Source organism: Marmota monax, unplaced genomic scaffold, assembly GCF_021218885.2.
Source record: "Marmota monax isolate L192 unplaced genomic scaffold, Marmota_monax_Labrador192_F-V1.1 WCK01_AAM20220418_F8-fsc00025, whole genome shotgun sequence".
In the NCBI taxonomy this organism is placed as follows: domain Eukaryota; kingdom Metazoa; phylum Chordata; class Mammalia; order Rodentia; family Sciuridae; genus Marmota; species Marmota monax.
This window is the reverse complement of record NW_026691950.1, coordinates 8,520,194-8,542,109: the sequence shown is the minus strand read 5'-3', so window position 1 is coordinate 8,542,109 and position 21,916 is coordinate 8,520,194. Positions and strand designations below refer to the sequence as shown.

Sequence of the window (21,916 nt, the reverse complement as noted above, 5' to 3'; positions counted from 1 at the left end):
GTTATCAGTGGAGTTCTGTTTCCTCACATATTTAAATATAATATTGAAGAAGCATGCTGAGGCAAGAATATAAAGCAGGGTTTATTTAAAAAGGGATAATACATACTTCTCCCAGGAGGGAGAAGGAGCCATAGCTGGTATCCTGGTATTCCAAGAAGTAAGAGCCTTCCTCTTTTATACATCCTAGACTTTCTTTGTTCTTTGGCCTTCTTCCTTCTTTTTTTTCTTTTGGTACCAGAAATTGAACTCAGGGGGCACTCACTGTGCCACATCCCCAACCCTATTTTGTATTTTATTTAGAGGCAGAGTCTCACTGAATTGCTTAGTGCCTCACCACTGCTGAAGCTGGCTTTGAACTCAAGATCCTCTTGTCTCACCCTCCTGAGCTGTGCTGCTGGGATTACAGTAATGCACCATTGCACCCAGGCCTTCTTCCTTCTTATCACTCTCATTTCTCTATACTTGACTAGTCTTAGGAGATGGCCCAGGTGGGATGGTCAAAAGGTGAGAAGCAGATGGGCAGGGGGAGGGGCCAAATGGAGTGATCCAACTAGGAAGTAGCCCCGAAGACATCAATTAAGAACCTTTATATAACTCCCTGTAGGGAGGGACAATTCCTGGGACAGGTTACCTTACCAACCAGTTGGAGCTGGGGCAGGTTTTCTTGATAAGGTGGAGGAATGTCTCTGAAGTCATTAACATTTCAATTCTTCAGGAGTGGTCTCCAACTTCCCACACTCAAACTGGCCTGCATTTTCTCAATCCATCATCTCCTGTATCCATACACTTACTGCCTGTCTTTAATTCTGGCTTCAAGGTCCTCCCAATTATGAATCTTGTTCTGGCTGAAGGACTAATCTATCTTTTCAGTTTTCTTTTTAAAATTTTTTGTTATTTTAAAATTCTTATTTTTAAGTTTTTGCAATGTGGGATTTTAATCTAGAGCCTTGGGTTTGTGACACCAGTACTTTGCTACTGAAGTACCCCCCAACCCCATACCTCCTTAGCCTGCAACTATCTCTTTGCTGCATTTTCTCTGTGTGCTGCAGAACAGTATAACATTTCATGCATTTTTCTGTTTTCTTAAATGTATTGCTCTTTTGAGGTTTTTAAGTGATTTGGATTATCTATGACAAAGGAGAACAAGAGAGAGCTCAAGGCTAAGTTCCTCCTCAGACCACTGCCCTCTTGGTTGCTTTGCTGTGCTCCAGTTTGCAGGAAGCCATGTAGCTGATGGCTACGAAGGCACGAGAGCGCAGATACTCTTGATTGCACAAGGGCCTGACAGTAGGTTCATTTACATTTCAGAGGATCTTTTTTGAGTCTTTGAACACTCTTATTCTTGTAAGTAGGATCTTATCGTTGGTCTCCGCTAGTAATCTTGCATAGCCAAGATGCCTGCCCTCAGGTTCCTCACTGCACCAGAATTGAGTGAAATCAGACTGGAACCAAGAATTGTGATTAGATTTTGTGCTGCAGCATTTCTGACTCAGGTGACAGGAAGAAGGAAGGAGAGGGCATCAGCAGGTGGGAGAGAAGACACACTTGTTCAAGGCAATCATTCTTAGGTGGCTGTTTGTATATGAAAAGAACACAAAAAGTGAATACAATAGCAAGGCATCTGTGGTAGGAGAAATGGTCCCTCGAGAATGGCCGAATCTTAATTCCTGGCACCTTTGTGGATATTTAGTTTACCTGGCAACAGGGCATTCTGGCTAAAGATGAAAATAAGGGTGCTACTTTTTTGGCCTTAAAATTGGGGAATTCTGGATTATCTGTGTGGGCCAAGTATAATCACAGAATCCCTAAAAGCAACCAGGGAAACAAAAGAGGAGAATCAGAGAAAGACTTGAAGACAGATGCAAGATCAGAGAGCTGCCAAGTTTCTGGCTTTGACAATGGAGGAAGAAGGCCACGCACGTACCAAGGAATGAAAACAACTTCTCCAACACAGCCTTGCCCTCACCTGGGTTTTAGCCTGGTGAGACCCATGTCGGGCTTCCGACCTCCAGAATGATGAGAAAATAAGTTGTTTTAAGCTACTCAATTGGTGGTAATTTTTTTTTTAATGGCAGAAACAGGAAATTAATGTAGATCTCTCAGTGTTTATATTAATAGCTTGGGCTTTGGAGTCAAACTGCTTATATTTTAATAAGCAGCTCAATTGCCTACTGGCTCTGTACGCAAAAAGTAACTTTTCCAAGTTGTGGTTTTGTCCTCTGATAAAAGGTTATCACCTCATAGCTGTGTTTTATGAAAAATGAAGGCAAAACATTTGAGATGGGCTGTAAATAGAAAACACTAGCTTTAAAAAGTCATGAATATCTGAGCTGGGTGGAATTCTTGTCATGACCAAGGACTTCCCTCCACTTTTATTCTTTTCTGTCCCCATCCCTTTTTCAGCCCCTGCTGAACCCAACTGACTGTTGTTCCTCTAGGGCACTTACCCAGGTGTGTTCTTGATGTGTCCCCATTCTTTAGATGCCACACTAATTTTCTAATATCTTTAAAAAGGTAAGGAGATAAATCTATGTTTGTTCCTGAGTATCTGCTGGCAGATTAAATTCAGGACCTCCCTCAGATACACAAATCCATGGCTGCTCAAGCCCCTTATATAAAATGACATAGTATTTGTGTATTATCTGCTCAATCCTCCTGTATACTTTAAACCATCTATAGATGACTTATAATACCTAATACAATGTAAATGTATGTACAGGATTGTTATACTCTCTTGTTTAGGGAATAGTAACCAAAAAAGCCTATTCGTGTTCAGTACAGAGGTACCCATTGGAGACCTAACTATATTTGCAGTCCACAGTCATTTGAATTTACAGATTTGGAACCTGTGGATACAGAAGCCGAAGACAGGTCGAGCTGGCTATATTAAGTGCTGCTCTCTCTCAAGGTATTAATTACTGAGAATGTTTTTTTTCTTTTAAGGTCTCTGCAAGGTCTTCCGATTTTCACCATGTTGAGGAGTGACTATCTGTGGAGAGTTTGTAGACATCTTGGCTGGTGGAATGCTTGAGGAATCCTCAAGAATTGCTTTTTAATTGGGGGACTTTGGGCTTAAGTCAAATGAGTAAAGTCCAAAATTCAGCTGGGACATATTTTAGAAAGGGAGACCTCCCAGCAGCCCGTTTACTGAAGCCAAATTTTAGAAAGTATTTGGCCTTTGCTTCTGTCTGCTTGTAAACTGCCTTGGAATGGTTGTTACCAAATTTTCTTAGGAGGATGATTGCTCAGAGAAGTTGGCAGTTTTCTTCAAAGTTCTTAGAATAAAGCGGTTGGGAGCTACAACACTAACAATTTTAGAAGAACTTTTCTACAGCTGGAAAGAGTTTCTTTCCAACCTGGAAGCTATGGTGAGAAATTCTAACAGAGATTTATAATGAGATTATCTTCTAATGAAATTTCCTGCTGAAAAATTCATTTAGAGTTCACAAAATCACATTATGTGCAAGTTACAATTGTAAAAATGTACAAAAAAACCTGCTTGAAATAAAACTGAAGGAGGAAAAAATTTAATTTCTGAGGTTATTGGTTATTAGGAGGATATAAAAAGTGAGCTATAAAATCAATGCACAAAGAACATTATTGTTCTGTAATCAATCAGCCCTTGAGAACACAATTTTTGTGTGTGTTGGTATGTAAAATGCAAAATGACTTTTAAAACAAGGGTAATTTTATTTTAAAATAAGTACAGAAGACACATAAAATACCATTGTTTTCAAACACTGTCACAACCAGGAAACTTCTTGAAAGTACATGATGGCATCTGTGATTCAGTCTCCCTCTGGTGGTTTGTGTAAGAAAAGTAGTCTCCAAATTTCTTCTCTTTGGTACTTCACTCAAAATTAAATCTGGAAAATATCTTCAGAGGTCTATTCCATTAACTCCAGGTCAGTTTCCATATTTCATGTTTTGGTTATATGAGCAATGTGAGAAATTTGATATTTTATTAAAAATCAATCAATTTGTAGCTTCCTCTTTTGGCCATGTCCAAAATCAAGTTTGACTATTAGGAAATCTGACCTAATTTCTTTATCTCTGTGAACTGTTTTTGGTATATTTGGCCAGAGTACCTCTTTTAATTTTGGCCACAGTATTTTCTATCTACTCTAAAAAGACTCTGGGTTGGAAGAAAAGTTTGTTTAACTAACACTATCCTTCCATCATTCTTGAGGTCCTATAACCACAACAGGAGACAAGACAGATATGTTACTGTTCTCATAGAGTCTCTGTTCAATGACACATAGAGGTATGGTTTATGAAGGTGTAACCCATGGAAACTGGCATATTTGACTTCACATGTCTGTAACATTATTTTAATAGCTAAAGAGGGTATAAATTTAAAAGATAAGTAAATGAGTGACTGGGAGGAAAGAATTACAAAAGAGCTCTGATAAACCAGCAAGAAAAGAAACTCAGAAAAATGTGCAAAAGGTCTGGATGAGTAGGGCATTGTGAATGAAGGACATTATGAAGGACATGTCACAAAATTGGTAGGAAGCAGGATTTTGTGATTTCATATTGGTAGGAAGCAGGATTCTGTGATTTCATAACAAGCCAAGCATGCTCCTTAGGAAAGATGTTTCCCTGCTGGAATTCACAGTGAGTCTCCACAACCTCTCCCATGGTGAGACTCTCAGGCTGAATTCTTCCCTGTGCGCATCTCTGGGGACTATATACTAAGACTGGCTGCCATCTTGTGATATTGTTTGGAAACTGCATGTGCCTTATCTTTTGGCAAATGGGATAAAAATGGATCTATTCAAGGAAATACAAATCCAATTGTTGGACTTTTTGCCTCCAACTCACCTACTATTGACTGACCCTCTTGTCATAAAGTTTCTCAGGATTAAGCATATTATGTAAATCAGCAGAATATTTTCAGAAGAAACTACTTATCTGCTTAAATTGCTGTAATGAGAGTTTATAGGGATTGGAGCATAGTTCTTGACTTTCTGTTATCTGCTCAGGGCCTTTCCTTTTTTCAGGGACATGATAGACAATTCTTCATTTGACTCTGTGTTGATCTTAATGGCAGATAGTTTACCAAATATTTTGAATGCCTGCATATCTTTCCAGAAACGTCTGCCTCTCTTAACCTCTCTCTTCTTGTTGCCTTGGTTCATTCTGCTCCCCCTCCCCCATGGGATCCTTATATTTTGTTCAGCAGGGATTGGACATAATTCCTGTTTTCTAGTAAGAAGACTATATGAGTCCTATGAAGATTGGGGGGAGGGATTAGCAGGTTATTTCCCTCCCCCCTGTACTTGTGGGTGCTGTGCATTCAAACCATCTGGTCTTAGCAAACTGGCAGCTATAGCTCTGGAATGCAAGTTAATTAAATTGTGTTTGTACTTGGTCCTAGGCAAAGTGGAGTATTTTCCCCCTGTTAGGTTTAGTCTGTATGGCTTTGTTATGCATAATCCTGGTAACTAGGGATACTGGGAGATATTTGATGAAGCTCTGCTGGGAAGGGCATGCAGTAGTAGAAACATGGCACACAGGAGAAAGAACCCAGGAACCTCTAAGTTCTACCTGTGTGAATCATTTAACAGGATCCAAATGATTTAATAGCAAAAGCCAACTTTTCTGCAACAACTGACTTCCATTTCTTTGAGTTAAAAAAAAAAAAAAAAGGATTAGCCAATATAGTCCTAGATGTAGTATTGGTTCCTGTGTAATTTTTCCTGTGTAATTGTGTCTTAGTTCTTTCAAAGAACCTAGTTGCCCCCTCTTTCCCTGTCTCAGTAGGCAATGCAGAACATACTGGGTCTTACCCAATTTGGTGCCAGGTGCCATTGTTTTCCATTTCTGGTGAACATACTCAAAGACAATCTCAATATAGGTGGGATTTAGACAGAGAATCTGAAGTTCAGAAAGGTTAAGCAATTTGCTGACAGCAGCATGGATAGTTTAATTTAAATCAAAGTCTGTACTTTTTCTATAAGATCATTTTCACTTTGCTACCTCAGGGTCATTATTTTGAATGATTTCTTTTCTGGTTAGAAGATCCAGTAAGTATCAAGGTGGATATTAGGGTAAAATTTATGAACTATATCCTCATCATCAACTTTTTTTTTCCTCTTAATGATCTAATCTCCTCTTAAAGGCCCACCTCCAACACTGCCATAAATGGCCATCAAATTTAAACACAAGTTTCCCAGGGAAGAAACCATGGCATCGATTACTTTTCTTTCTTTATATTTCTCCTGAGTTTTTTCAAAAACATGGTGACACAGTTACACATTTAGTAAAGACCTGGAAAGATGTTTTTATGTATAACTTTTCAGATACTACCATAGACATGCAAGAGATGTTATTTTCTTTCCAAATTATGTAAATGTCCTTGATTTCCCAAAGTAGTTTAACTCTTTTATAGAAAACATTCTAACATTTGTTTGAAATTTGTCAAAGGCAGTTTCTATGTTGTTCCATTATTATTTTATGATTCAGAGTGAATAATTACAAAATGTCACTTGAGGCAGGCTTATGTTTGGAAAAAAAAACACCTCAAAAATATGTTAAAGTTAAATGTTAATTACTTTTTTAGGAATCAAATGTTTATTCTCTAAAACAGTTCATAAAGTAGCATCCCCCAAGGAACCTAAATGAGAAATCATCTTTGAATTTAGAAGCATCTGCCTGCTTTATTGAGAGGGCAGACTTTAAATGTGCAAGTTTTACAATTATCCACGTTCTTGAGAACTTTTCAAGTTATATTGTTGCACTTCTCTGAGGAAATGATAAATAACAAAGCTGTGGTATACATCTTATTTTCCAATGAATTTTGAAAAAAAAAAGAAAGCTTCACAGTCTTGTTTAAGACTTTTAGACTAAAATCCAAGTTAGTATACTAGTGTATCATGTTAACAAGACAATCCCTATTTGGAAGCTTCCTTGATTATTATTTTTTTCTTTCTTTTTCCCTTTCCCTCTGCCCCACTTCCAATGCTTCTTCCCTTTTTTAAGTGTTGAATTTCATAAAGATTTCTTTTTAAAAAGTTTCTTTATACTTCTGCTTGGCTTCTATTTCTGGCAATCTTTCATCAGCTTGATTTCCAGCTTTTTACTCTGCTTTTTCTTTACTTTCAACTCTGTCTAATTAGACTTAAAATCTACTGGAAAAAGATTTCGTCTAACTCTATCATATACTGTGATTTTACTTGAAATACCAAATGAAGACATTCAACATAGGATTTCTAAATTCTATTTGCATTCTCTTTCCTAACAGAATGTCACCAAGTACATAGATTTATTTTTGTTTCCTGAGAAGAATTTTCAGGTAATTTTACAATGACTGATTTTTTCTATAGAATTATAGATCTTCCATCATGCTGTCAGACATGGAAAAAGTATACTGAGCTCTTATTTTTAGGAACTTAAGCTGAAGGCCAGATGGCAAAGTTTCCATTCAATCAAAGCAAAACTTCATTTCAAAGGGGGGAAAAGGAGTCAAGGAGTAACTTAGGCATGAAGGTATTTAATTTGGGAGGAGGTTTTGGATTTTCTCTGAACATTTGTTTGACAATGATGATTTCTCACTAATTAAAAGATGTTATATAAAAGTCACGGAGGGATGTTGTTTAGAGTTTGCTGTTGTAAACAGACTAGTTTTGCCTTGTCTTTGCAGCAGGGTGGACACCACAAAGCATAAAAGAAGCACCACAACACTTATCTTTTTAGACTATCTAAGTAAAGAGCCTTTAAGTGCATCTTTTTAACAGGTGTCCACTGATCACCTATTACATGCTACTTTTGAACACAGATGTAGAAGTTAAAAAGTACCAATAGAACTTTTGCTTCCTCTGAAAGAATGAAAAATCAGTATATCAGAGCAATCCACTGAGCTAGCAAAATGGATGTGTAACTTTGTCCCTGCATTCTCAGGATAGGAAGACCAGCCAGGAAGAGGTAAGGCCTGAGTGGAGATCCCATGGGATCACCCAGAATGGAGTGACGTGAGAGCAAATATTTGGAGAGGTAGAGGTGGAAGGAGGGGAATATGAGAAACATTCCCTAAGGCTTGGAAGGAGATTGGATTTTGTCATGTTCCTCACTTGGTCTGGGAAAAAGAGCAGGATTTCAGAGGGGAGTGGCTTCATGGGGCAGCCCATACAGCTGGATGGTGGGGGGCTGTCGGTGGCTTTTTGTGCTGGCCTGGCACAGACAAAATGAGCCGTTTTTTTGTAGCATAAACCCTGAAAGCTGAGGGACCATGAACTCTCTGAGAAAATGAAAGTTACAGACCCTTCATTGGTTCTTCCAGGTCAGTTAAGCTCTATAGATTCTCCTACCCACCCTCTTTTGCAGGAGAGGCCCATGAACAAAAAGTCTGAATGATATTTTTTGTCACCTTTTTGAGTAGGAAAATGTGAATTAATATGTTGGAAGAATAAAGAGAGAGGGCATTTCTTCCACCTTTGTGTGATAGAGTTAAATCTGTGCCAGTTACCCCAAGCAGGGCCTTTCTGAGCTCACTTTTGGTCCCAGGTGCCACTTCCCGTTTTTATTCCTCATGGGAAGGTTCTATGCCTTTCCTGAACCTCTTATTTCAAACATGACTCATCCTATGTTCCAATCTTTCAAGTCTAATGTATAATGAAAGCTAACTATAATGAAAAGCTAAACAGTCCATAATTAAACTCAGAACTGAATATTCAGAGCCAAAAAAAAAAGAGAGAGAGAAAAAGAGGAATGAAAAGTATAAGCTGTCTAAGATTTTAACTGGACACTTAGAATCTTAAAGATGAAGAACTTTTCAAATTTGTTTTTGGCAGGAAGAGCCCTTTTCAAAGGAAGTTTGTACTCAAGTGCATAAAGCAGATAACATTAGAACTCTCTGGCAATATGGAGAGGGGGACTGAATATACCCCCTTTACTCCAATGCAAGGTCTCAAAGTCCTTTCCCTAAGTATCACAGAGATCTGCTGAAATCCACAGTTTTAACTCAAGGAATGGGTAATGTGGGTGGAGTGTGGAACAGGTACCAGACACATCTTCACAGGCCAGTGGGGAAGACGGTTGTAGGTAGAGGGTACATGTAGGTACATGTTGTCCTACCATGAGAACAAATGCTACTCAGAAGCCAGACTGCAGGTTTGAGTGAGTGTCCCACTATTATACAGAGGGATTTTTATGTTTACAAATAAGTTTATTTTCCAGCAATGAAAAGAATAAAATTATAAGATATTCATTTTCATTGAAGGGCCAAAAAATAGGAATGACCATTTAGTTCTCCTCTTCCTGCGCCTCGTATTCTCACTCTTCATTTATTCATTTGACAAAGGTTTAATTTACTCTTATCATGTGTCAGTTCTATTCTAGATTGGGGGCACAGGAAGGAAAACCTGAGAAAGTACCTTTGCTCAAGGAGCTTGCATTCTAGAATAGAAAGAAAGAGACAATAGGCAAATAAGTATCTTCTTCTAATGTAAATTAGGCCAACTATAATGGAACAGATGTTTTGGTTTGGTTTGGTTTAGAGCAGACCATGGTTCTGTTCATCTTGGGCAGAAAGTACTCCAGATGTGGTGAGCACTTTGCCCTATGTTTAGTGATGTCTAAGAAGAGCATGAGAAAGACTTCTCAGCTTGGAAGACAGACAATTCTGGAAAAGCCACTTTTCAGTGTTGGGATTAGAGGAATAGAAGGACACAGACTGTCTTTATTTTTAGATGGCAAATAATTCCAGATGTCAATAACTCTTCCATTTACAAATGCAATTTTGAAATTTCTCAAGTGTTCTTCAATTGTTTATTTGAGTTAAGCCAACCAGTAGGCAGAGCTTAAGGCCTCTCTGTGCTTCCCTCAAAGGATGTACTCACATAAAAGCATTCAAAAGGGCTATTTTTAGAGTCCCACTTCCCTTCTAATCTACCACCCCATTTGCTTTTTTTTTCTTCTGCAGCAAAAGAGTTGTCCCTTATTTCTGAGCCACTTGCTCACCTCTTCTCTCTCTGACACTCTTCGCTCAAGCTTCTGCCCATAACACTCCATGAAGCTGCTTTTACCAGGGACTCTGCTGCCCTCTACATTGCTCTTTCAGGTGAACATGTCTTACTTGACCTGTGAGCACCATTTGGTTCAGTTGGTCATTTCCACCTCTTTGATGTATTTTCCTTCCCTGGCTTCCAGGATGCCATGTTCTCCTTCCCATTTTTCTACCCAGCACACTGGCCACTCCTCTGACTCTTTGCCAGCTTCTCTTCTCCACAGCCCTAAACATGGGGTTTAACAGTCCACCCTAAATCTTCTCTTCACTATCTCTCTAATTCTCCTTCATTACTCATTAGCCAGTCTCTTGTAATCTCATCCGGGCACACTGGCTTTGAATCCATATACTCACACATTCATGTTTGTAGTCCTGCCCTTTATCCCAGACTTTGAACTTGTGTATCCATTTATCTACTCATTGTGGCATCTACTCACTTTGGTATCTCCTGTATATGCGAGACTCAACATGTCCAAAATGTAACTCTGGATTTTTTCCCAGTATTTCTCATCCAGTAACCTCATCCATCTCAATGGATATCAATTCCAGTCTTCCTGATGGCCATAAACTTAAAGTCCACATTGACTCTTGATTCTTGTCTTTCCCTCATAATTCTCATCTAATGGATGTGGAAACCCACTGGCACCACTTTCAGAATACATGCAGAATCCAACGTGTCTCAACACCTCCAGTGATAATCCTCCAAGCTATCATAATCTCTTCCTGGAATACTTTAGTAGCCTCCTAACTGGTCCTTTTCCCCCTCTAGGACTGATTTTTAACACAATAGGCAGAGCCATCCATTAAAATTTAAATCATATCTTACTGCTCTTTACTGAAAACTTGTGATGAATTTTCTTTTTCCTTAAAGTTACAAAGCCCTTCAGAAGGCCTGCATAGACCTGCATGGTTGGGCCCCTTCTTCTGGTCTGTCTCATCTCTTGCTACTTGGTCTCTCTCCCTCACTCTCAGTCCATCTATGCACAAAGATCTCCTTACCCATCCTGACACCTGTCAGGTGTGCTCTTGTCTGAAGAATTTTGCTCTGGTACTTCCTTTTGTCCCCAAGATGTGGCTGGTTCCCTCCCCTCTTCCAAGTCATTGCTCAATTGTCAGCTTTCAGCAAGGTCTGCCCTGGCACTCCAGTTACTACTGGAACTCGCCCCATTCCACTCTATACCCTGTGTCTTTCTTACCCTCTGTATTCTTTTCCTCTTGACATAGAACTTATTACCTTCTGGCATGATGTATATTAATTTCCTTCTTATTATGTTTGATGATATTGTTTTCCTGGAGTATAAACTCTACACAACAAGGATCTGTTCTGTAATCAGCTGTGCCTACCAAGATCCTAGAGGGGTGCCACATGGTCTAAAATCAGAGAGTTGCACAAGCCTTGCTGATTCCATGTGGCAGATGGAGGAAGCAATTACACTTCCAACTTCTAAGTAAGAATTCAAAATAGCCTGTTAGATATCTCTGTGTCTCAAAGGGTCTTGTCCGTACTGTGCCCCTATGGGAGACAACCAACTTTTCAGATTTATCTCTTCCTCAATAACAGAGCATTGGCTCTGTTATTCTCTCTTGGGACCCTGATTCTTTGCTTACTCAGAGCCCTGTGATCCCCCTGCATTCCTACTCACCCCTTCTTAGTGTTCTGCAAAATGAAAGGCCTTCTAGATAACACAACTCACCTCATTAGAAGGCGGGGAGGAGTACAAGTTTGGTGACTTGAGCATACCTTTGAGTTTTCTGTCTTCTCTCTCAACCCTAATTTTTCACCCCAAGCCTTTTATCCATCTTTTGCGCATAAAGATACAGTGCTCTATCTGAGAAGAATTCTTATATCACTTGCTGAAAGATTATACTCACTCTTTCTCATCTCATCAAATTATCTTGAAGTAGAGCCACTTTATTAACTCAATTTCAAGCATTGTATAGAATCCAGCACCAACAGGCTTTTTTTTTTTTTTTTTCAGTATAGGTCCAGGTAAGGATGTGCCATGGAAGGTAAACATTCTCTTTAGAGGTAGAACTAAAATTGAGCATCAGGCTTTAGGCATCAGTTCAAAGATAAAGCAAATGAGGACACCATAAAGTCAGCAGCCAGTGGGTCATTTCTGTAAAAGACTCCAAAAGTTAATAACCAGAGTAATGAGAGCATTTGCTCATATGAATGCCACCATAATACACAGACAGAGAGAACCTAAGGGGCTGGAAGCAATTGCAGAAAATATCAAGGCAGTTCCAGACTATGAATAGTTATTTCATCAATTTATTATCAGAGACAAGAATACTGAAAAGAGCTGATCATCCTCATGGGTGTATACTTTTCAAAATCCTTGGCATTGTAAAGCCCAGGTGATCATAAATGTCCCTATTATCAGGATATGTAAACTAGGAAATAGAATTGCATTCTGCTATTCTTAAAGTAGTACTCACAGTCCAATGTTTAAATGGAAGTAAAAATTGATGGTGAAGCATCTTTAGTTAGTAAAAGTTTCTTCATTAGATGATGATGAATAGAATACATGCTTTGTTGAGGTGAGAATATTTCTTGCTTTCTCCACTGCTGTATCCCTAGGATAGTGCTTAGTACAGAGTAGATTCTCAGTAAATATTTGTTAAATTAATTAATAAATCTTCCAATCATCAATCTGCCATTGACTTAAAATCCAATACCTTCTTCTTAGAATTATCAATGATATAGGAAGTGGTGTTGAGCTTATATAGCACAACTTCTCTGTGATCTCCTTTTGTCTGTTGGATGATGACTGGTATAAGACAGTGAAATGTATGGTCAAAACCTCTGAGCAGCAACTTGTTAAGAGCCCTCTTAGGAGATTTTCCAAAAAAAAAAGAACTAGAGCTGATGTGGAATGTCATTTCATCTGGATTCAATTCCCTTGAAGGACAGACATGTGTCTTTTGTTTAGATAGAAAAGTAAGGACAAGTGTGAGCTTTCACTCAAACCTGATACCCTTGAACTGGCCTCATGTCAGCTGACTACACCACTGACATGTACAGAAACGGGAGTAGTCGTGCTGTGGAGGACAGGGCTGGAAGCCCAGGTACCTTGAACTAACCATGTGGCTTCCCCCCACCATTGTCTTTAACCTTATGAATCTACAGTTTCTCTATTTGCAAACTATCATTCCCTCAAGAAAATTGAGATAAAAATGCCTACCTGTTTATCTTCTAGGGTATTTAGAAATTCCAAACAAGATGTGTTTATATCATTTCATTGATTGAAAAGTTGTATAAAAATAAATTGGAAATTCTGAATAAGGCTCAAAAGCAATCAATCAGAAAGAGATTAGAGACTACTTATGTTGATTTTGCAAAAGTAATATTGATTAGCAGAACTATGAACTTTCAAAGAAAGAATTAAAATAAAGAAAAAATTCATAATATCCTAAAACCAAGGGTAGCCCCACCTCCAAATGTAGATACACACAGAAGTCACCTTCTACTGAATCAGCCAAGACAGGAGATATCAATAACCAAGACAATGCAAGCAGTGCTGGATTTTAAATTTGATCCAGATTTGAAGTGAACATACACAAGAAATGTTTTTACTGAAGTCATATATATTGCATCTTAGAGATGAGATCTGGAGGATAGCAGCTATTTAATGTTGAGCTTTCAGCTGTGTTTCTAGAGGCATCTTGAAAGCTGTAGGTGGGGAAGGCAATAATTCTCAAGGCACTGCAGTTGCTGCAATGCAGATAAATGGAACTTTTGCACTCTTTCGTATGTATACATATAGTCTCACAATAGGATTATCATTCTTTAATTTTTAATTTTTTTCTCTTAACCCTAGAAAGGGGATATTGTAAGACTAGCTAATAAAATCTTAGTATTCTGGCTTTTCATTTTATATCTGGTTTCATGGGTGCCCTTTAGGAATCTGTATTTGTAGCTATAACAGTGCAGAGTGTCATGGGAGCCATCCATGGGCTGTGTGTGAGCTATGTGCATCTGAGCAGTAGAGGGGACTGGCCTGAGGTTGCTGCCTGATTGGGATTTGCCTTTTCTCTCTATCTGCCTGTGATCCCACACAGCACCTGAGATGGGTGTGGCTTTCCAAGATGTCAATCAACCTGCTGATCAGGAGACATCTCCAAGCAAGACTCCATCCTTTGAAACCCAATCCCTTGCCTTATTTGGATGGAATATTCTATGAATGGCTTTTCCACAATAAACAGGGGGATTTCAGGTGTGCTCTCTCTCTTGCTTGCCTCTCTTGTTCCCCTTTCCCTCTTTCCAGTGTGGGAGCTGATCTTTGAGGTCTAAGAGCCATCTTGGCCCCCACAATTGAGGAAAAAGGTATTTTTGTGTTTGTGTGGATTTTTCGTTGCCAGCCCAGTTCACCCAGAGTGGCCTTACTTCTGTAGCCCATGTGGGATGTGGGCGACAGCAGAGTGCTATAATTCCAGTCTTGAATTGTCTTAACACTGTTATGCATCATTAAACATGTTGAATATTTTGAAAGTTGAAATCCATAAATGTAATTTTTATTGCTTCTGAAATTGTGGGATATAATGAAAAACCAAATTTTTGCTGTTGTTATTGTGAATTTACCAAATCAACTAGGACTTAACATTCAGCGAGTTGAAATGCTGATTTCCTTGATAGCATTGAAAAATAGTTTATTAATTTTTTATTTTTTTTTGCTTTGTGGTAGTATATTGCTCCTTGGAGATTTAGGAGACTTTTCCCTGCAAATAGTAGTTTAGAAACTCTTGAGTGTCAGCCACTCTGATGAGTCCCAGGAACACTGGGGGAAGCCTGACAGACATGGACCTTAGCACCTGCAGTTTTCAGTTGGTACTTTTCTTTTTTTCTAATTCTGAGTGAAATACTCCACACTTCCTGGTTCCCAGTATTTAGTCCACAACGTTCATCTGATCAAGGAATACCCAGTTCGGGAAATGGTGGCAGTGACCAGGTGATGGACCACACAGCTGACATCACACACACTAGCTTTGGTGAAAGGAGGAAGGGGGTTCAAGGTTCATTTTATCTACTGCAACTGGAGTTCATGAAAAAAGTCAGAAGTTTTGCTTTTTTGATTAAAAAAATAACAATCATTATAAGAACATTTGTAAAGTACAGAGTAAACTATGGTGAATAAAAATTGCCTTTAATTCTATTACCAGGGACAGTTACAGTAGTTTTTGATATACTTCTTCTAATGACAAATTATATTATATTTATATTTAAGTGGAAAAAAACAATTGGTGTTTTTCCACTTAAAGTATCTTAAAAATTTTCCCCAGGACATTGAGTATTTTCTAAAATATACTTTTTCAGTGACTGTAATAACATTTTGTATTATGTAGGTGCCAAATTATTTAACCAGTTTCTTATTATGACATAATTGTTATTTTGTAGTTTCCACATTATAAACAATGATGGTATGAATGTTCTTAAAAATAAAATTCATATGTATTAAAATGATATCCTTTGTATGAAGTTCAAGAAATAAAATTGTTGAGTCAAGTGTCAGATGCATTTCAGGCTTATTACCAAATATTTAAATTAATTTAACATCCACTTTGTTGAACTGATATATCCTTTTATTTGTCATTTTCCTTAAAAAGTGTTCCTAGCTTTTCATCTTAAGATTTTTTTATCTATCATAATTTAAACAATTGAATATTTGTTGAATTTGGAGAGGGGGCAGATAAAAGAGCACCATAATACCAAAAGCAAAACACATCAAAATGTATCTGTACAACTGGGGGCAGGGAATGAATGAAAATATTATTAGCTAATGTCATTTCCCATTCCTTATGCCAAAACAGACTCTGACATTTTAGCTGGCATTTTTAGTAAAGTCGGGAAATATATTTCAAATGCAGGGCATAGGGTCTCTATGCTTTGTTCCAGTACACATCAATTGACTGGCTTTATATTTACTATAATCGTCTCTGCTGCATAAAATAGCATTTTAGAAAAAGAGGGTTTTTATGTTTGTTTAATTAGTAATACTTCACTTTGACATTATTTTCAATTATTAAGAAAGATATTCTCTTTGGGTATTTTCCCCATATAAGCTATACAATGAATGAGGCTTCCCCCCACCCCCTGAACATGTACTCCTCACTGTGCAAGCAAACACTCTTGGAATTATTTCTAGATAATTTCACAATTAATGTTTCAAAATACCAAAGAGAACTTGGTGACAATGAAACAGAGGGAATTTGGAAACAAATCTGTTGAACAGCAATGGAAGGTTTTCTGTTATTTATTTCTCTGTCTTAAATGGGGGGAAACAGACCCTATTCTGACATTGCTTTTTTTGCCCTTCCCCCCTTTTTAGTGCTCTGCGGAGGAGGTGAGAACTTTCTGTGCACCAGTGGGATCTGTGTCCCCCAGAAGCTACAGTGTAATGGCTACAATGACTGTGATGACTGGAGTGACGAGGCACATTGCAGTACGTGGCCTGCTGTTTGGGTCTGTTCTGGTGGACAGGGATTCTATTCAGGAGCCTAGAAACCCAAACCATTCCATTGTCAAATCCTGACAACTACCGACCTTTCAGTGTTTCGTGGACAGTTTTGGTTTGCCTTTCTGAAGTGAACTAACATGTTTACCTTATCCCAGAGTGACAGTAGTGTGTTTGCATGGTTTTATTGAGAAGAACTCAATAGCTAGATACTACATTGGAACAGATCAGTGACTGAAAAGTTTTTGCATTAAGTCTCCCAGAATTGGGAGAAGATTTTACATTTATTTTGTTTGAGTAAGGAATTTTGTTTTGGATTTTAAGTTTTCATGAGTATAATGGACAATGAAATTTTTTTAAAAGAATATTTTTATAGGATTTTTTTCCTGTAAACTAAAACAAACACGATTCAAAGCATCTTTTTTAGATGCTTCTTCTAAATTGGATATAGTCAAAGGCATTAAATATTCTCAGTTTACTAAATTGACTTGATTAGTTGTTTTGAATGAATTGATGTCATGGTGGTTTGTCCAATATAGCTTTAGATTTCAAGTTATTTTGTACTTATGCACCAGACAGTAAAAGGGAAACTAACCTGGAGAATTACACTGCATGATCTGTATTCAAAACAGACCTATGTGTAATTGTGTTCTAATTGCTTTTTAATGGGTATATAACCAGACATAGTTAGCATGGGAAGAGTGTTTTTACTTCCCATGAGAATCACCAAGGCTTTATAAGACCTCCAGATGGCTGACCTTGATTGAGAGATTCCTCTAGTCTGATTGCTGAGTGACCAACTCTTCTATCTGAAGGGTTAAGATGGTTCTTTGTCAGAATTCTGGACAGGCAGTGTATTATAGTAACATTTCAATTCAGTGATTCCCAAAATTAGGTTCCATAGAACCTGAGTCTTGAAACATGCTTGATGAAAAAAAGTTTTGGAAAAAGCTCTCATGGCTATTTCTTGGAGAGTTTAAAATACTTGTTTGTCTATTAAACATTATAAGAAATCTTGTACAACGACATTAATTTTGCTTAACCTGGTATATCCTCAAATTTTTTTCCTCATATGAACTCTCACCTTTATTTATGCATTCGTTTATTTTACATAGTACCTAGCATTCCATGGAACACCAGTTATGCCACACATATTTCAGGAAATGTTTTCAGTAAGACATTTGTTGTTTTACAATGTGGAATTCTCTCTTCAGAAAAAAGTATGACATAATTTTATAGGAAAAACATTTTATAGGATGTATATTTATATTGGGGAATATTTCTGGAAATATAGTGGGAAATATTCCACCAAAACAACCATAGTAGGGAATTCTAAAAAGTTCAATTGAATTACATCTAATTTATGTGAACTGTGGTGGAATCACTTGTTTATCTCCATGGTGGCCTGTGTTTTAGCATTATTCAAATTCCATGTGTGTCCCTACTCCCTGGGGTGGGCCAATGCTATTTCATCATTTTGTTCTCCATGGTTCTGAGCATGTATTTTGAGCACGTAAGTGCTTTCTGCTGTACTCGTTGAAATTGAACTTGAAGGGGTCACTTATCCTAACCACCAACAGGACAGGAAGATTTTACCATTCTGGAAGGTATTTAGCAATGTCCTAGTAAGTGTGGACTTTCCTTATGAACATACTTCAGAAAGCATCCCTTCAGAAAATTTCTGTAGAAAAACCCTTGGTCAGATATAGAAGGCTTCACATGCAATTGTCTCTGACCTTGAAACTACTGGACTAGAAAATATCTGGTGTCTTTTGCGGCTAACATTCCATATAATCTTTTGATTCTATGATCAGATCTGACAAGTGCCTGACAACACAGAGCAGGTGCTTAGTAAATGAATGTATATAGATTTTTTAAGGCCTCAAAGAAAATGTTTGCCACAGGGGAAAATATAACTGCTACAAAATCTGCATACCTTGTACCATATAAAACCACATCTGTGCCCAAGTTTGACATTCAAAGTGTGGAATGTTCATGGAAGGTACCATGCTTCTGTCATCACCACCTTGAAGGGAAAGAGTAGTGTGTGTTTGAATGAGGGCTTGCATAAAAATTGGAGCATGAACACAGCCCCACAGATGGTCAAGAGGGAGAAGGAAGTTTTGCTGAGTATGCCCAGTGAGAAATAGAAGAAAATTCTAGTTTGTAAGGTTCTGGCAGGTAAACCGGCAGAGGATTGCCAGAAGAGATCATGCATATATGGATTAGATGCAATAATGGTCTCTAGTAAGTACTTGTCTATTTTTCTGAAATATGGGTCAAATTAGGTAGCTTGTACAGTTTGTTGGAATTATTCATTTATTTTTAGTCATATTCAAAGGAAGGATGGGAAGGGACTTATTTGTGAATTACCCAATCAACTTCCCATGTGATTTGATTTAATCACCAGCACTGGAGATATTATCTGTTGTTTCTTGTATGAATGAAGTGCCAGAGCTTAGGTTGATGAATAAATTTGGCAGGATTTGAAGTATAGACTTCAACCCTGTCTGAACATTTTCATATCTAATGCTGTTTTCTTTCAGTTATGCTACTATGGACTTTTCCTTGTCATTAAAGTTTAGATTTGGTTAATGATTATATTCTGATCATTCATATGACAAGAAAATGCATAACTGTTCTGGATATTCTATTATGCTTTGAGAAGTAATTGTCTATTGTGACAGCACTTCAAGTATCTGTGATGTTACTGATTTTTCCCCTTAACTAATTTTGTCTTGTATGGCAGTTGTTTTCTTAAGTATTTATTGAATGAAAAGATTTCCAACCACCTGGAACAACTTTAGTGGTTTAAGGGAAATATTTTTGAAACTTAAGAAAACTAAAAATTTCAAGTCCTGCAACCTAAAGCAGGCTATTTCTCTAACCCTGGCTTGTCTTAGCATGAAGACTGACTGCAAGTTAGCATCTCCAGGAAGCTCTGCATCCAGGGATTCTCATTCAGTTGGTCTGGAGCTATACCTAGGCAGCAGTACATTTTCAAAGCTGCCTAAGTAACTCTAACATACAGCTAGATTTGAAACCACTGGACTAGAAGATATCTAGTGTATCTATATATTCCATATATTCTTTTGATTCTATGATCAGATAGTAAATGAATGTATAGAGATTTTGTAAAGCCTCAAAGAAAATGTTTGCCAGAGGGGAAAATATAGCTGCTACAAAATATCTTATACCATATAAAACCACTATCAAATACTTTTGTAAATCATTTGTTCTGAGTTTCGGGTAAAATTGGTGGATTTATTTTTGAAGACGGTGGTTACCTAATTATAATGAGTGTGCTACAGTATGGTGGCTAATACTTTAAGTTTTTGAGACAGGTTGCCTACATTTTTATCTTTACCATTTCCTGCATCACAGAGCTTGGGGCCAGATGCTCAACCTCTTTGTGCCTCAATTTCATCAATGAAGTGGGGACAAAACTATTTAGCATTAAAGATATTATAATCCAGAGCACATAAAGCATGTAGAGCAATAACATGCAGTAACTCTCAAAGAGTATTAGGATTTATGGTTGTGATTATCACTGTTGGTGTTAGTGTCATCTTATTCTCTCTGCCACCTCCACCCAGCACCTCTCATTTCTAGGGTGCAGAGGATGACCACTGGAAGTCATGGAACTGTTGTTAAAGGTTCAGGAGATATGTGGTAGGCGAGACATAAGCACTAAAATATGCACAACAATTTTAAAAGCAGCACCACATGAAGATATTTTAGAAAAGAGGCAACTGAATAGCACAAAATAAAAAATGATATTCCAAGTAATATTTCCAGGTCATCAAAAATGAATATAGCTACTATGATCTTTTTACTAAATGGGATGCAAGTAAATGCTAAAAAGATTTCTATAAAAATAACCAAAAGATCTCATTCTAAAATAAAAGAGGAAGCTTCTACTGTTTGCAAAATCCACTATTGTGTAGTGGTGACCTGATTATACCAAGTCAATCTAACTATTGAATATTCTTGAATTCCAACTATGTGGGAAGCATGTTCTAGATAACCCAATAACTAAACATGCTAAGATACAGTTTCTTTCTTCGTGAGAATTTTAGTCTAATCAGAAAAATAATATGTAAACATAGGAACTACTAAATCTGGTATTTTAAAACAATAATACAAGCAATGACACAAAGTCAAACAAGATTGATGCAAACAAAAATGTAGTAGCACTAAGTATTATGAGCAGAAAAGGGGTGGGGAGATCACCAGGAGCTGGTTTTGTAGAGCAGCTGATGGAAATGGTGATACTAAAGCCAGGCCTTGCCCTTAGGTGATGTCTGTGTATTCCATAACAGTGTTTCTCAACCCTCTAGGTAACATTTTGCAATGGATGGAGACATTTTTGACAACTACAAGGATGAGGAAAGATATTACTGGTATTCAGTGGCTAAAGGCCAAGAGTGCTACTAAAAATCCTACAGTGTCCAGGGCAGCCATTCCCAACCCAATGAAGAATTTACCCAGTCCCAAATATCAGCAAGAAATGCAGTTGAACAGCTCTCTTCCAGACTCTCTCACAGCTCTGATGTTAATGGGCTAGGTAATGGTAGGCAAACCATTGGACCTCTCTGGCCATCTCATAGCGACAGGGTTGGATGAAATGTTTTTTTTTTTTTTTGGTCCCATCTGTTTTTAACATTCTGTGGGTGGAAATTGAGCCTCCATAGTTCTTGAGTTGAGGCAACATATTTGTTTATGGAGTTACAGAGACTGAGCCAATTCAATGAAGCACTTGTTTAAAAGCCTTCTTGTTGCTTAGTTTTTAATGATAATTTTGAGGGACAAAAGTTCACATGAGTTTCCAAACTGAAATAAATATCAACACACAAGAACTTCAGAAGAAATGTTTTGCATCAAGATCTCCTTAACAAAAAAGGAGCTGTATGTAGAAAAACCTTAGGTCACAGAAAATTATGCTCATATTGAGCAAGAAATTCGGCGCAGCAAGCACCTTTTGAAAATTTTGATTTGTTGGCCTCAAGTTGTGCTGACAACATCTCTTTTCAGTTCAAATAAACATTGATCCCAATAAAAGGAGGCACTGTGATCTTTGTTATTTGCTGTGTATTTCTGGCTGTGCATTGCCTCCGGTGAAGGTTTTGAATGTTTACTAATCACACAGACCTTAGGGAAGTAACAAGTTGTTTTCCAAATCCAACTAATTTTGTGTCTAATTTCTGAAAATGGCTCCTCACCAAGGAAGTCATAACAGTGGAAAGTTCAATTTGCACCTGTGTGAATAATGAGGATTAAAAAAAATGCCTGTTTCCTCCCCATTTATAAAGTAATTTAATAAAACAGCACTAGTTTTAAACATACCTCCAACGAGGTGTGTTAGAATGAATTAGCAGGGGTGCAGAATGGACCTCAAAGAGCACATATAAACCTTTGAAAATGTTGTGTTCTCTTGTTAATCAGATTCTGAAAG

General features: G+C 37.7%; 1 protein-coding gene across 2 annotated transcripts in view; it reads left to right on the top strand.

Moving 5' to 3' along the window:
• The window catches only part of Corin (corin, serine peptidase), a 291,574-nt gene that overhangs the window by 190,268 nt on the left and 79,390 nt on the right, over positions 1–21,916 (top strand). For both annotated transcript variants that reach the window (XM_046457155.2, XM_046457224.2), the window contains exon 6: positions 16,336–16,449. In XM_046457155.2, coding sequence (XP_046313111.1) covers positions 16,336–16,449 — 114 coding nt within the window. The remainder of the gene's footprint in view (positions 1–16,335; positions 16,450–21,916) is intronic.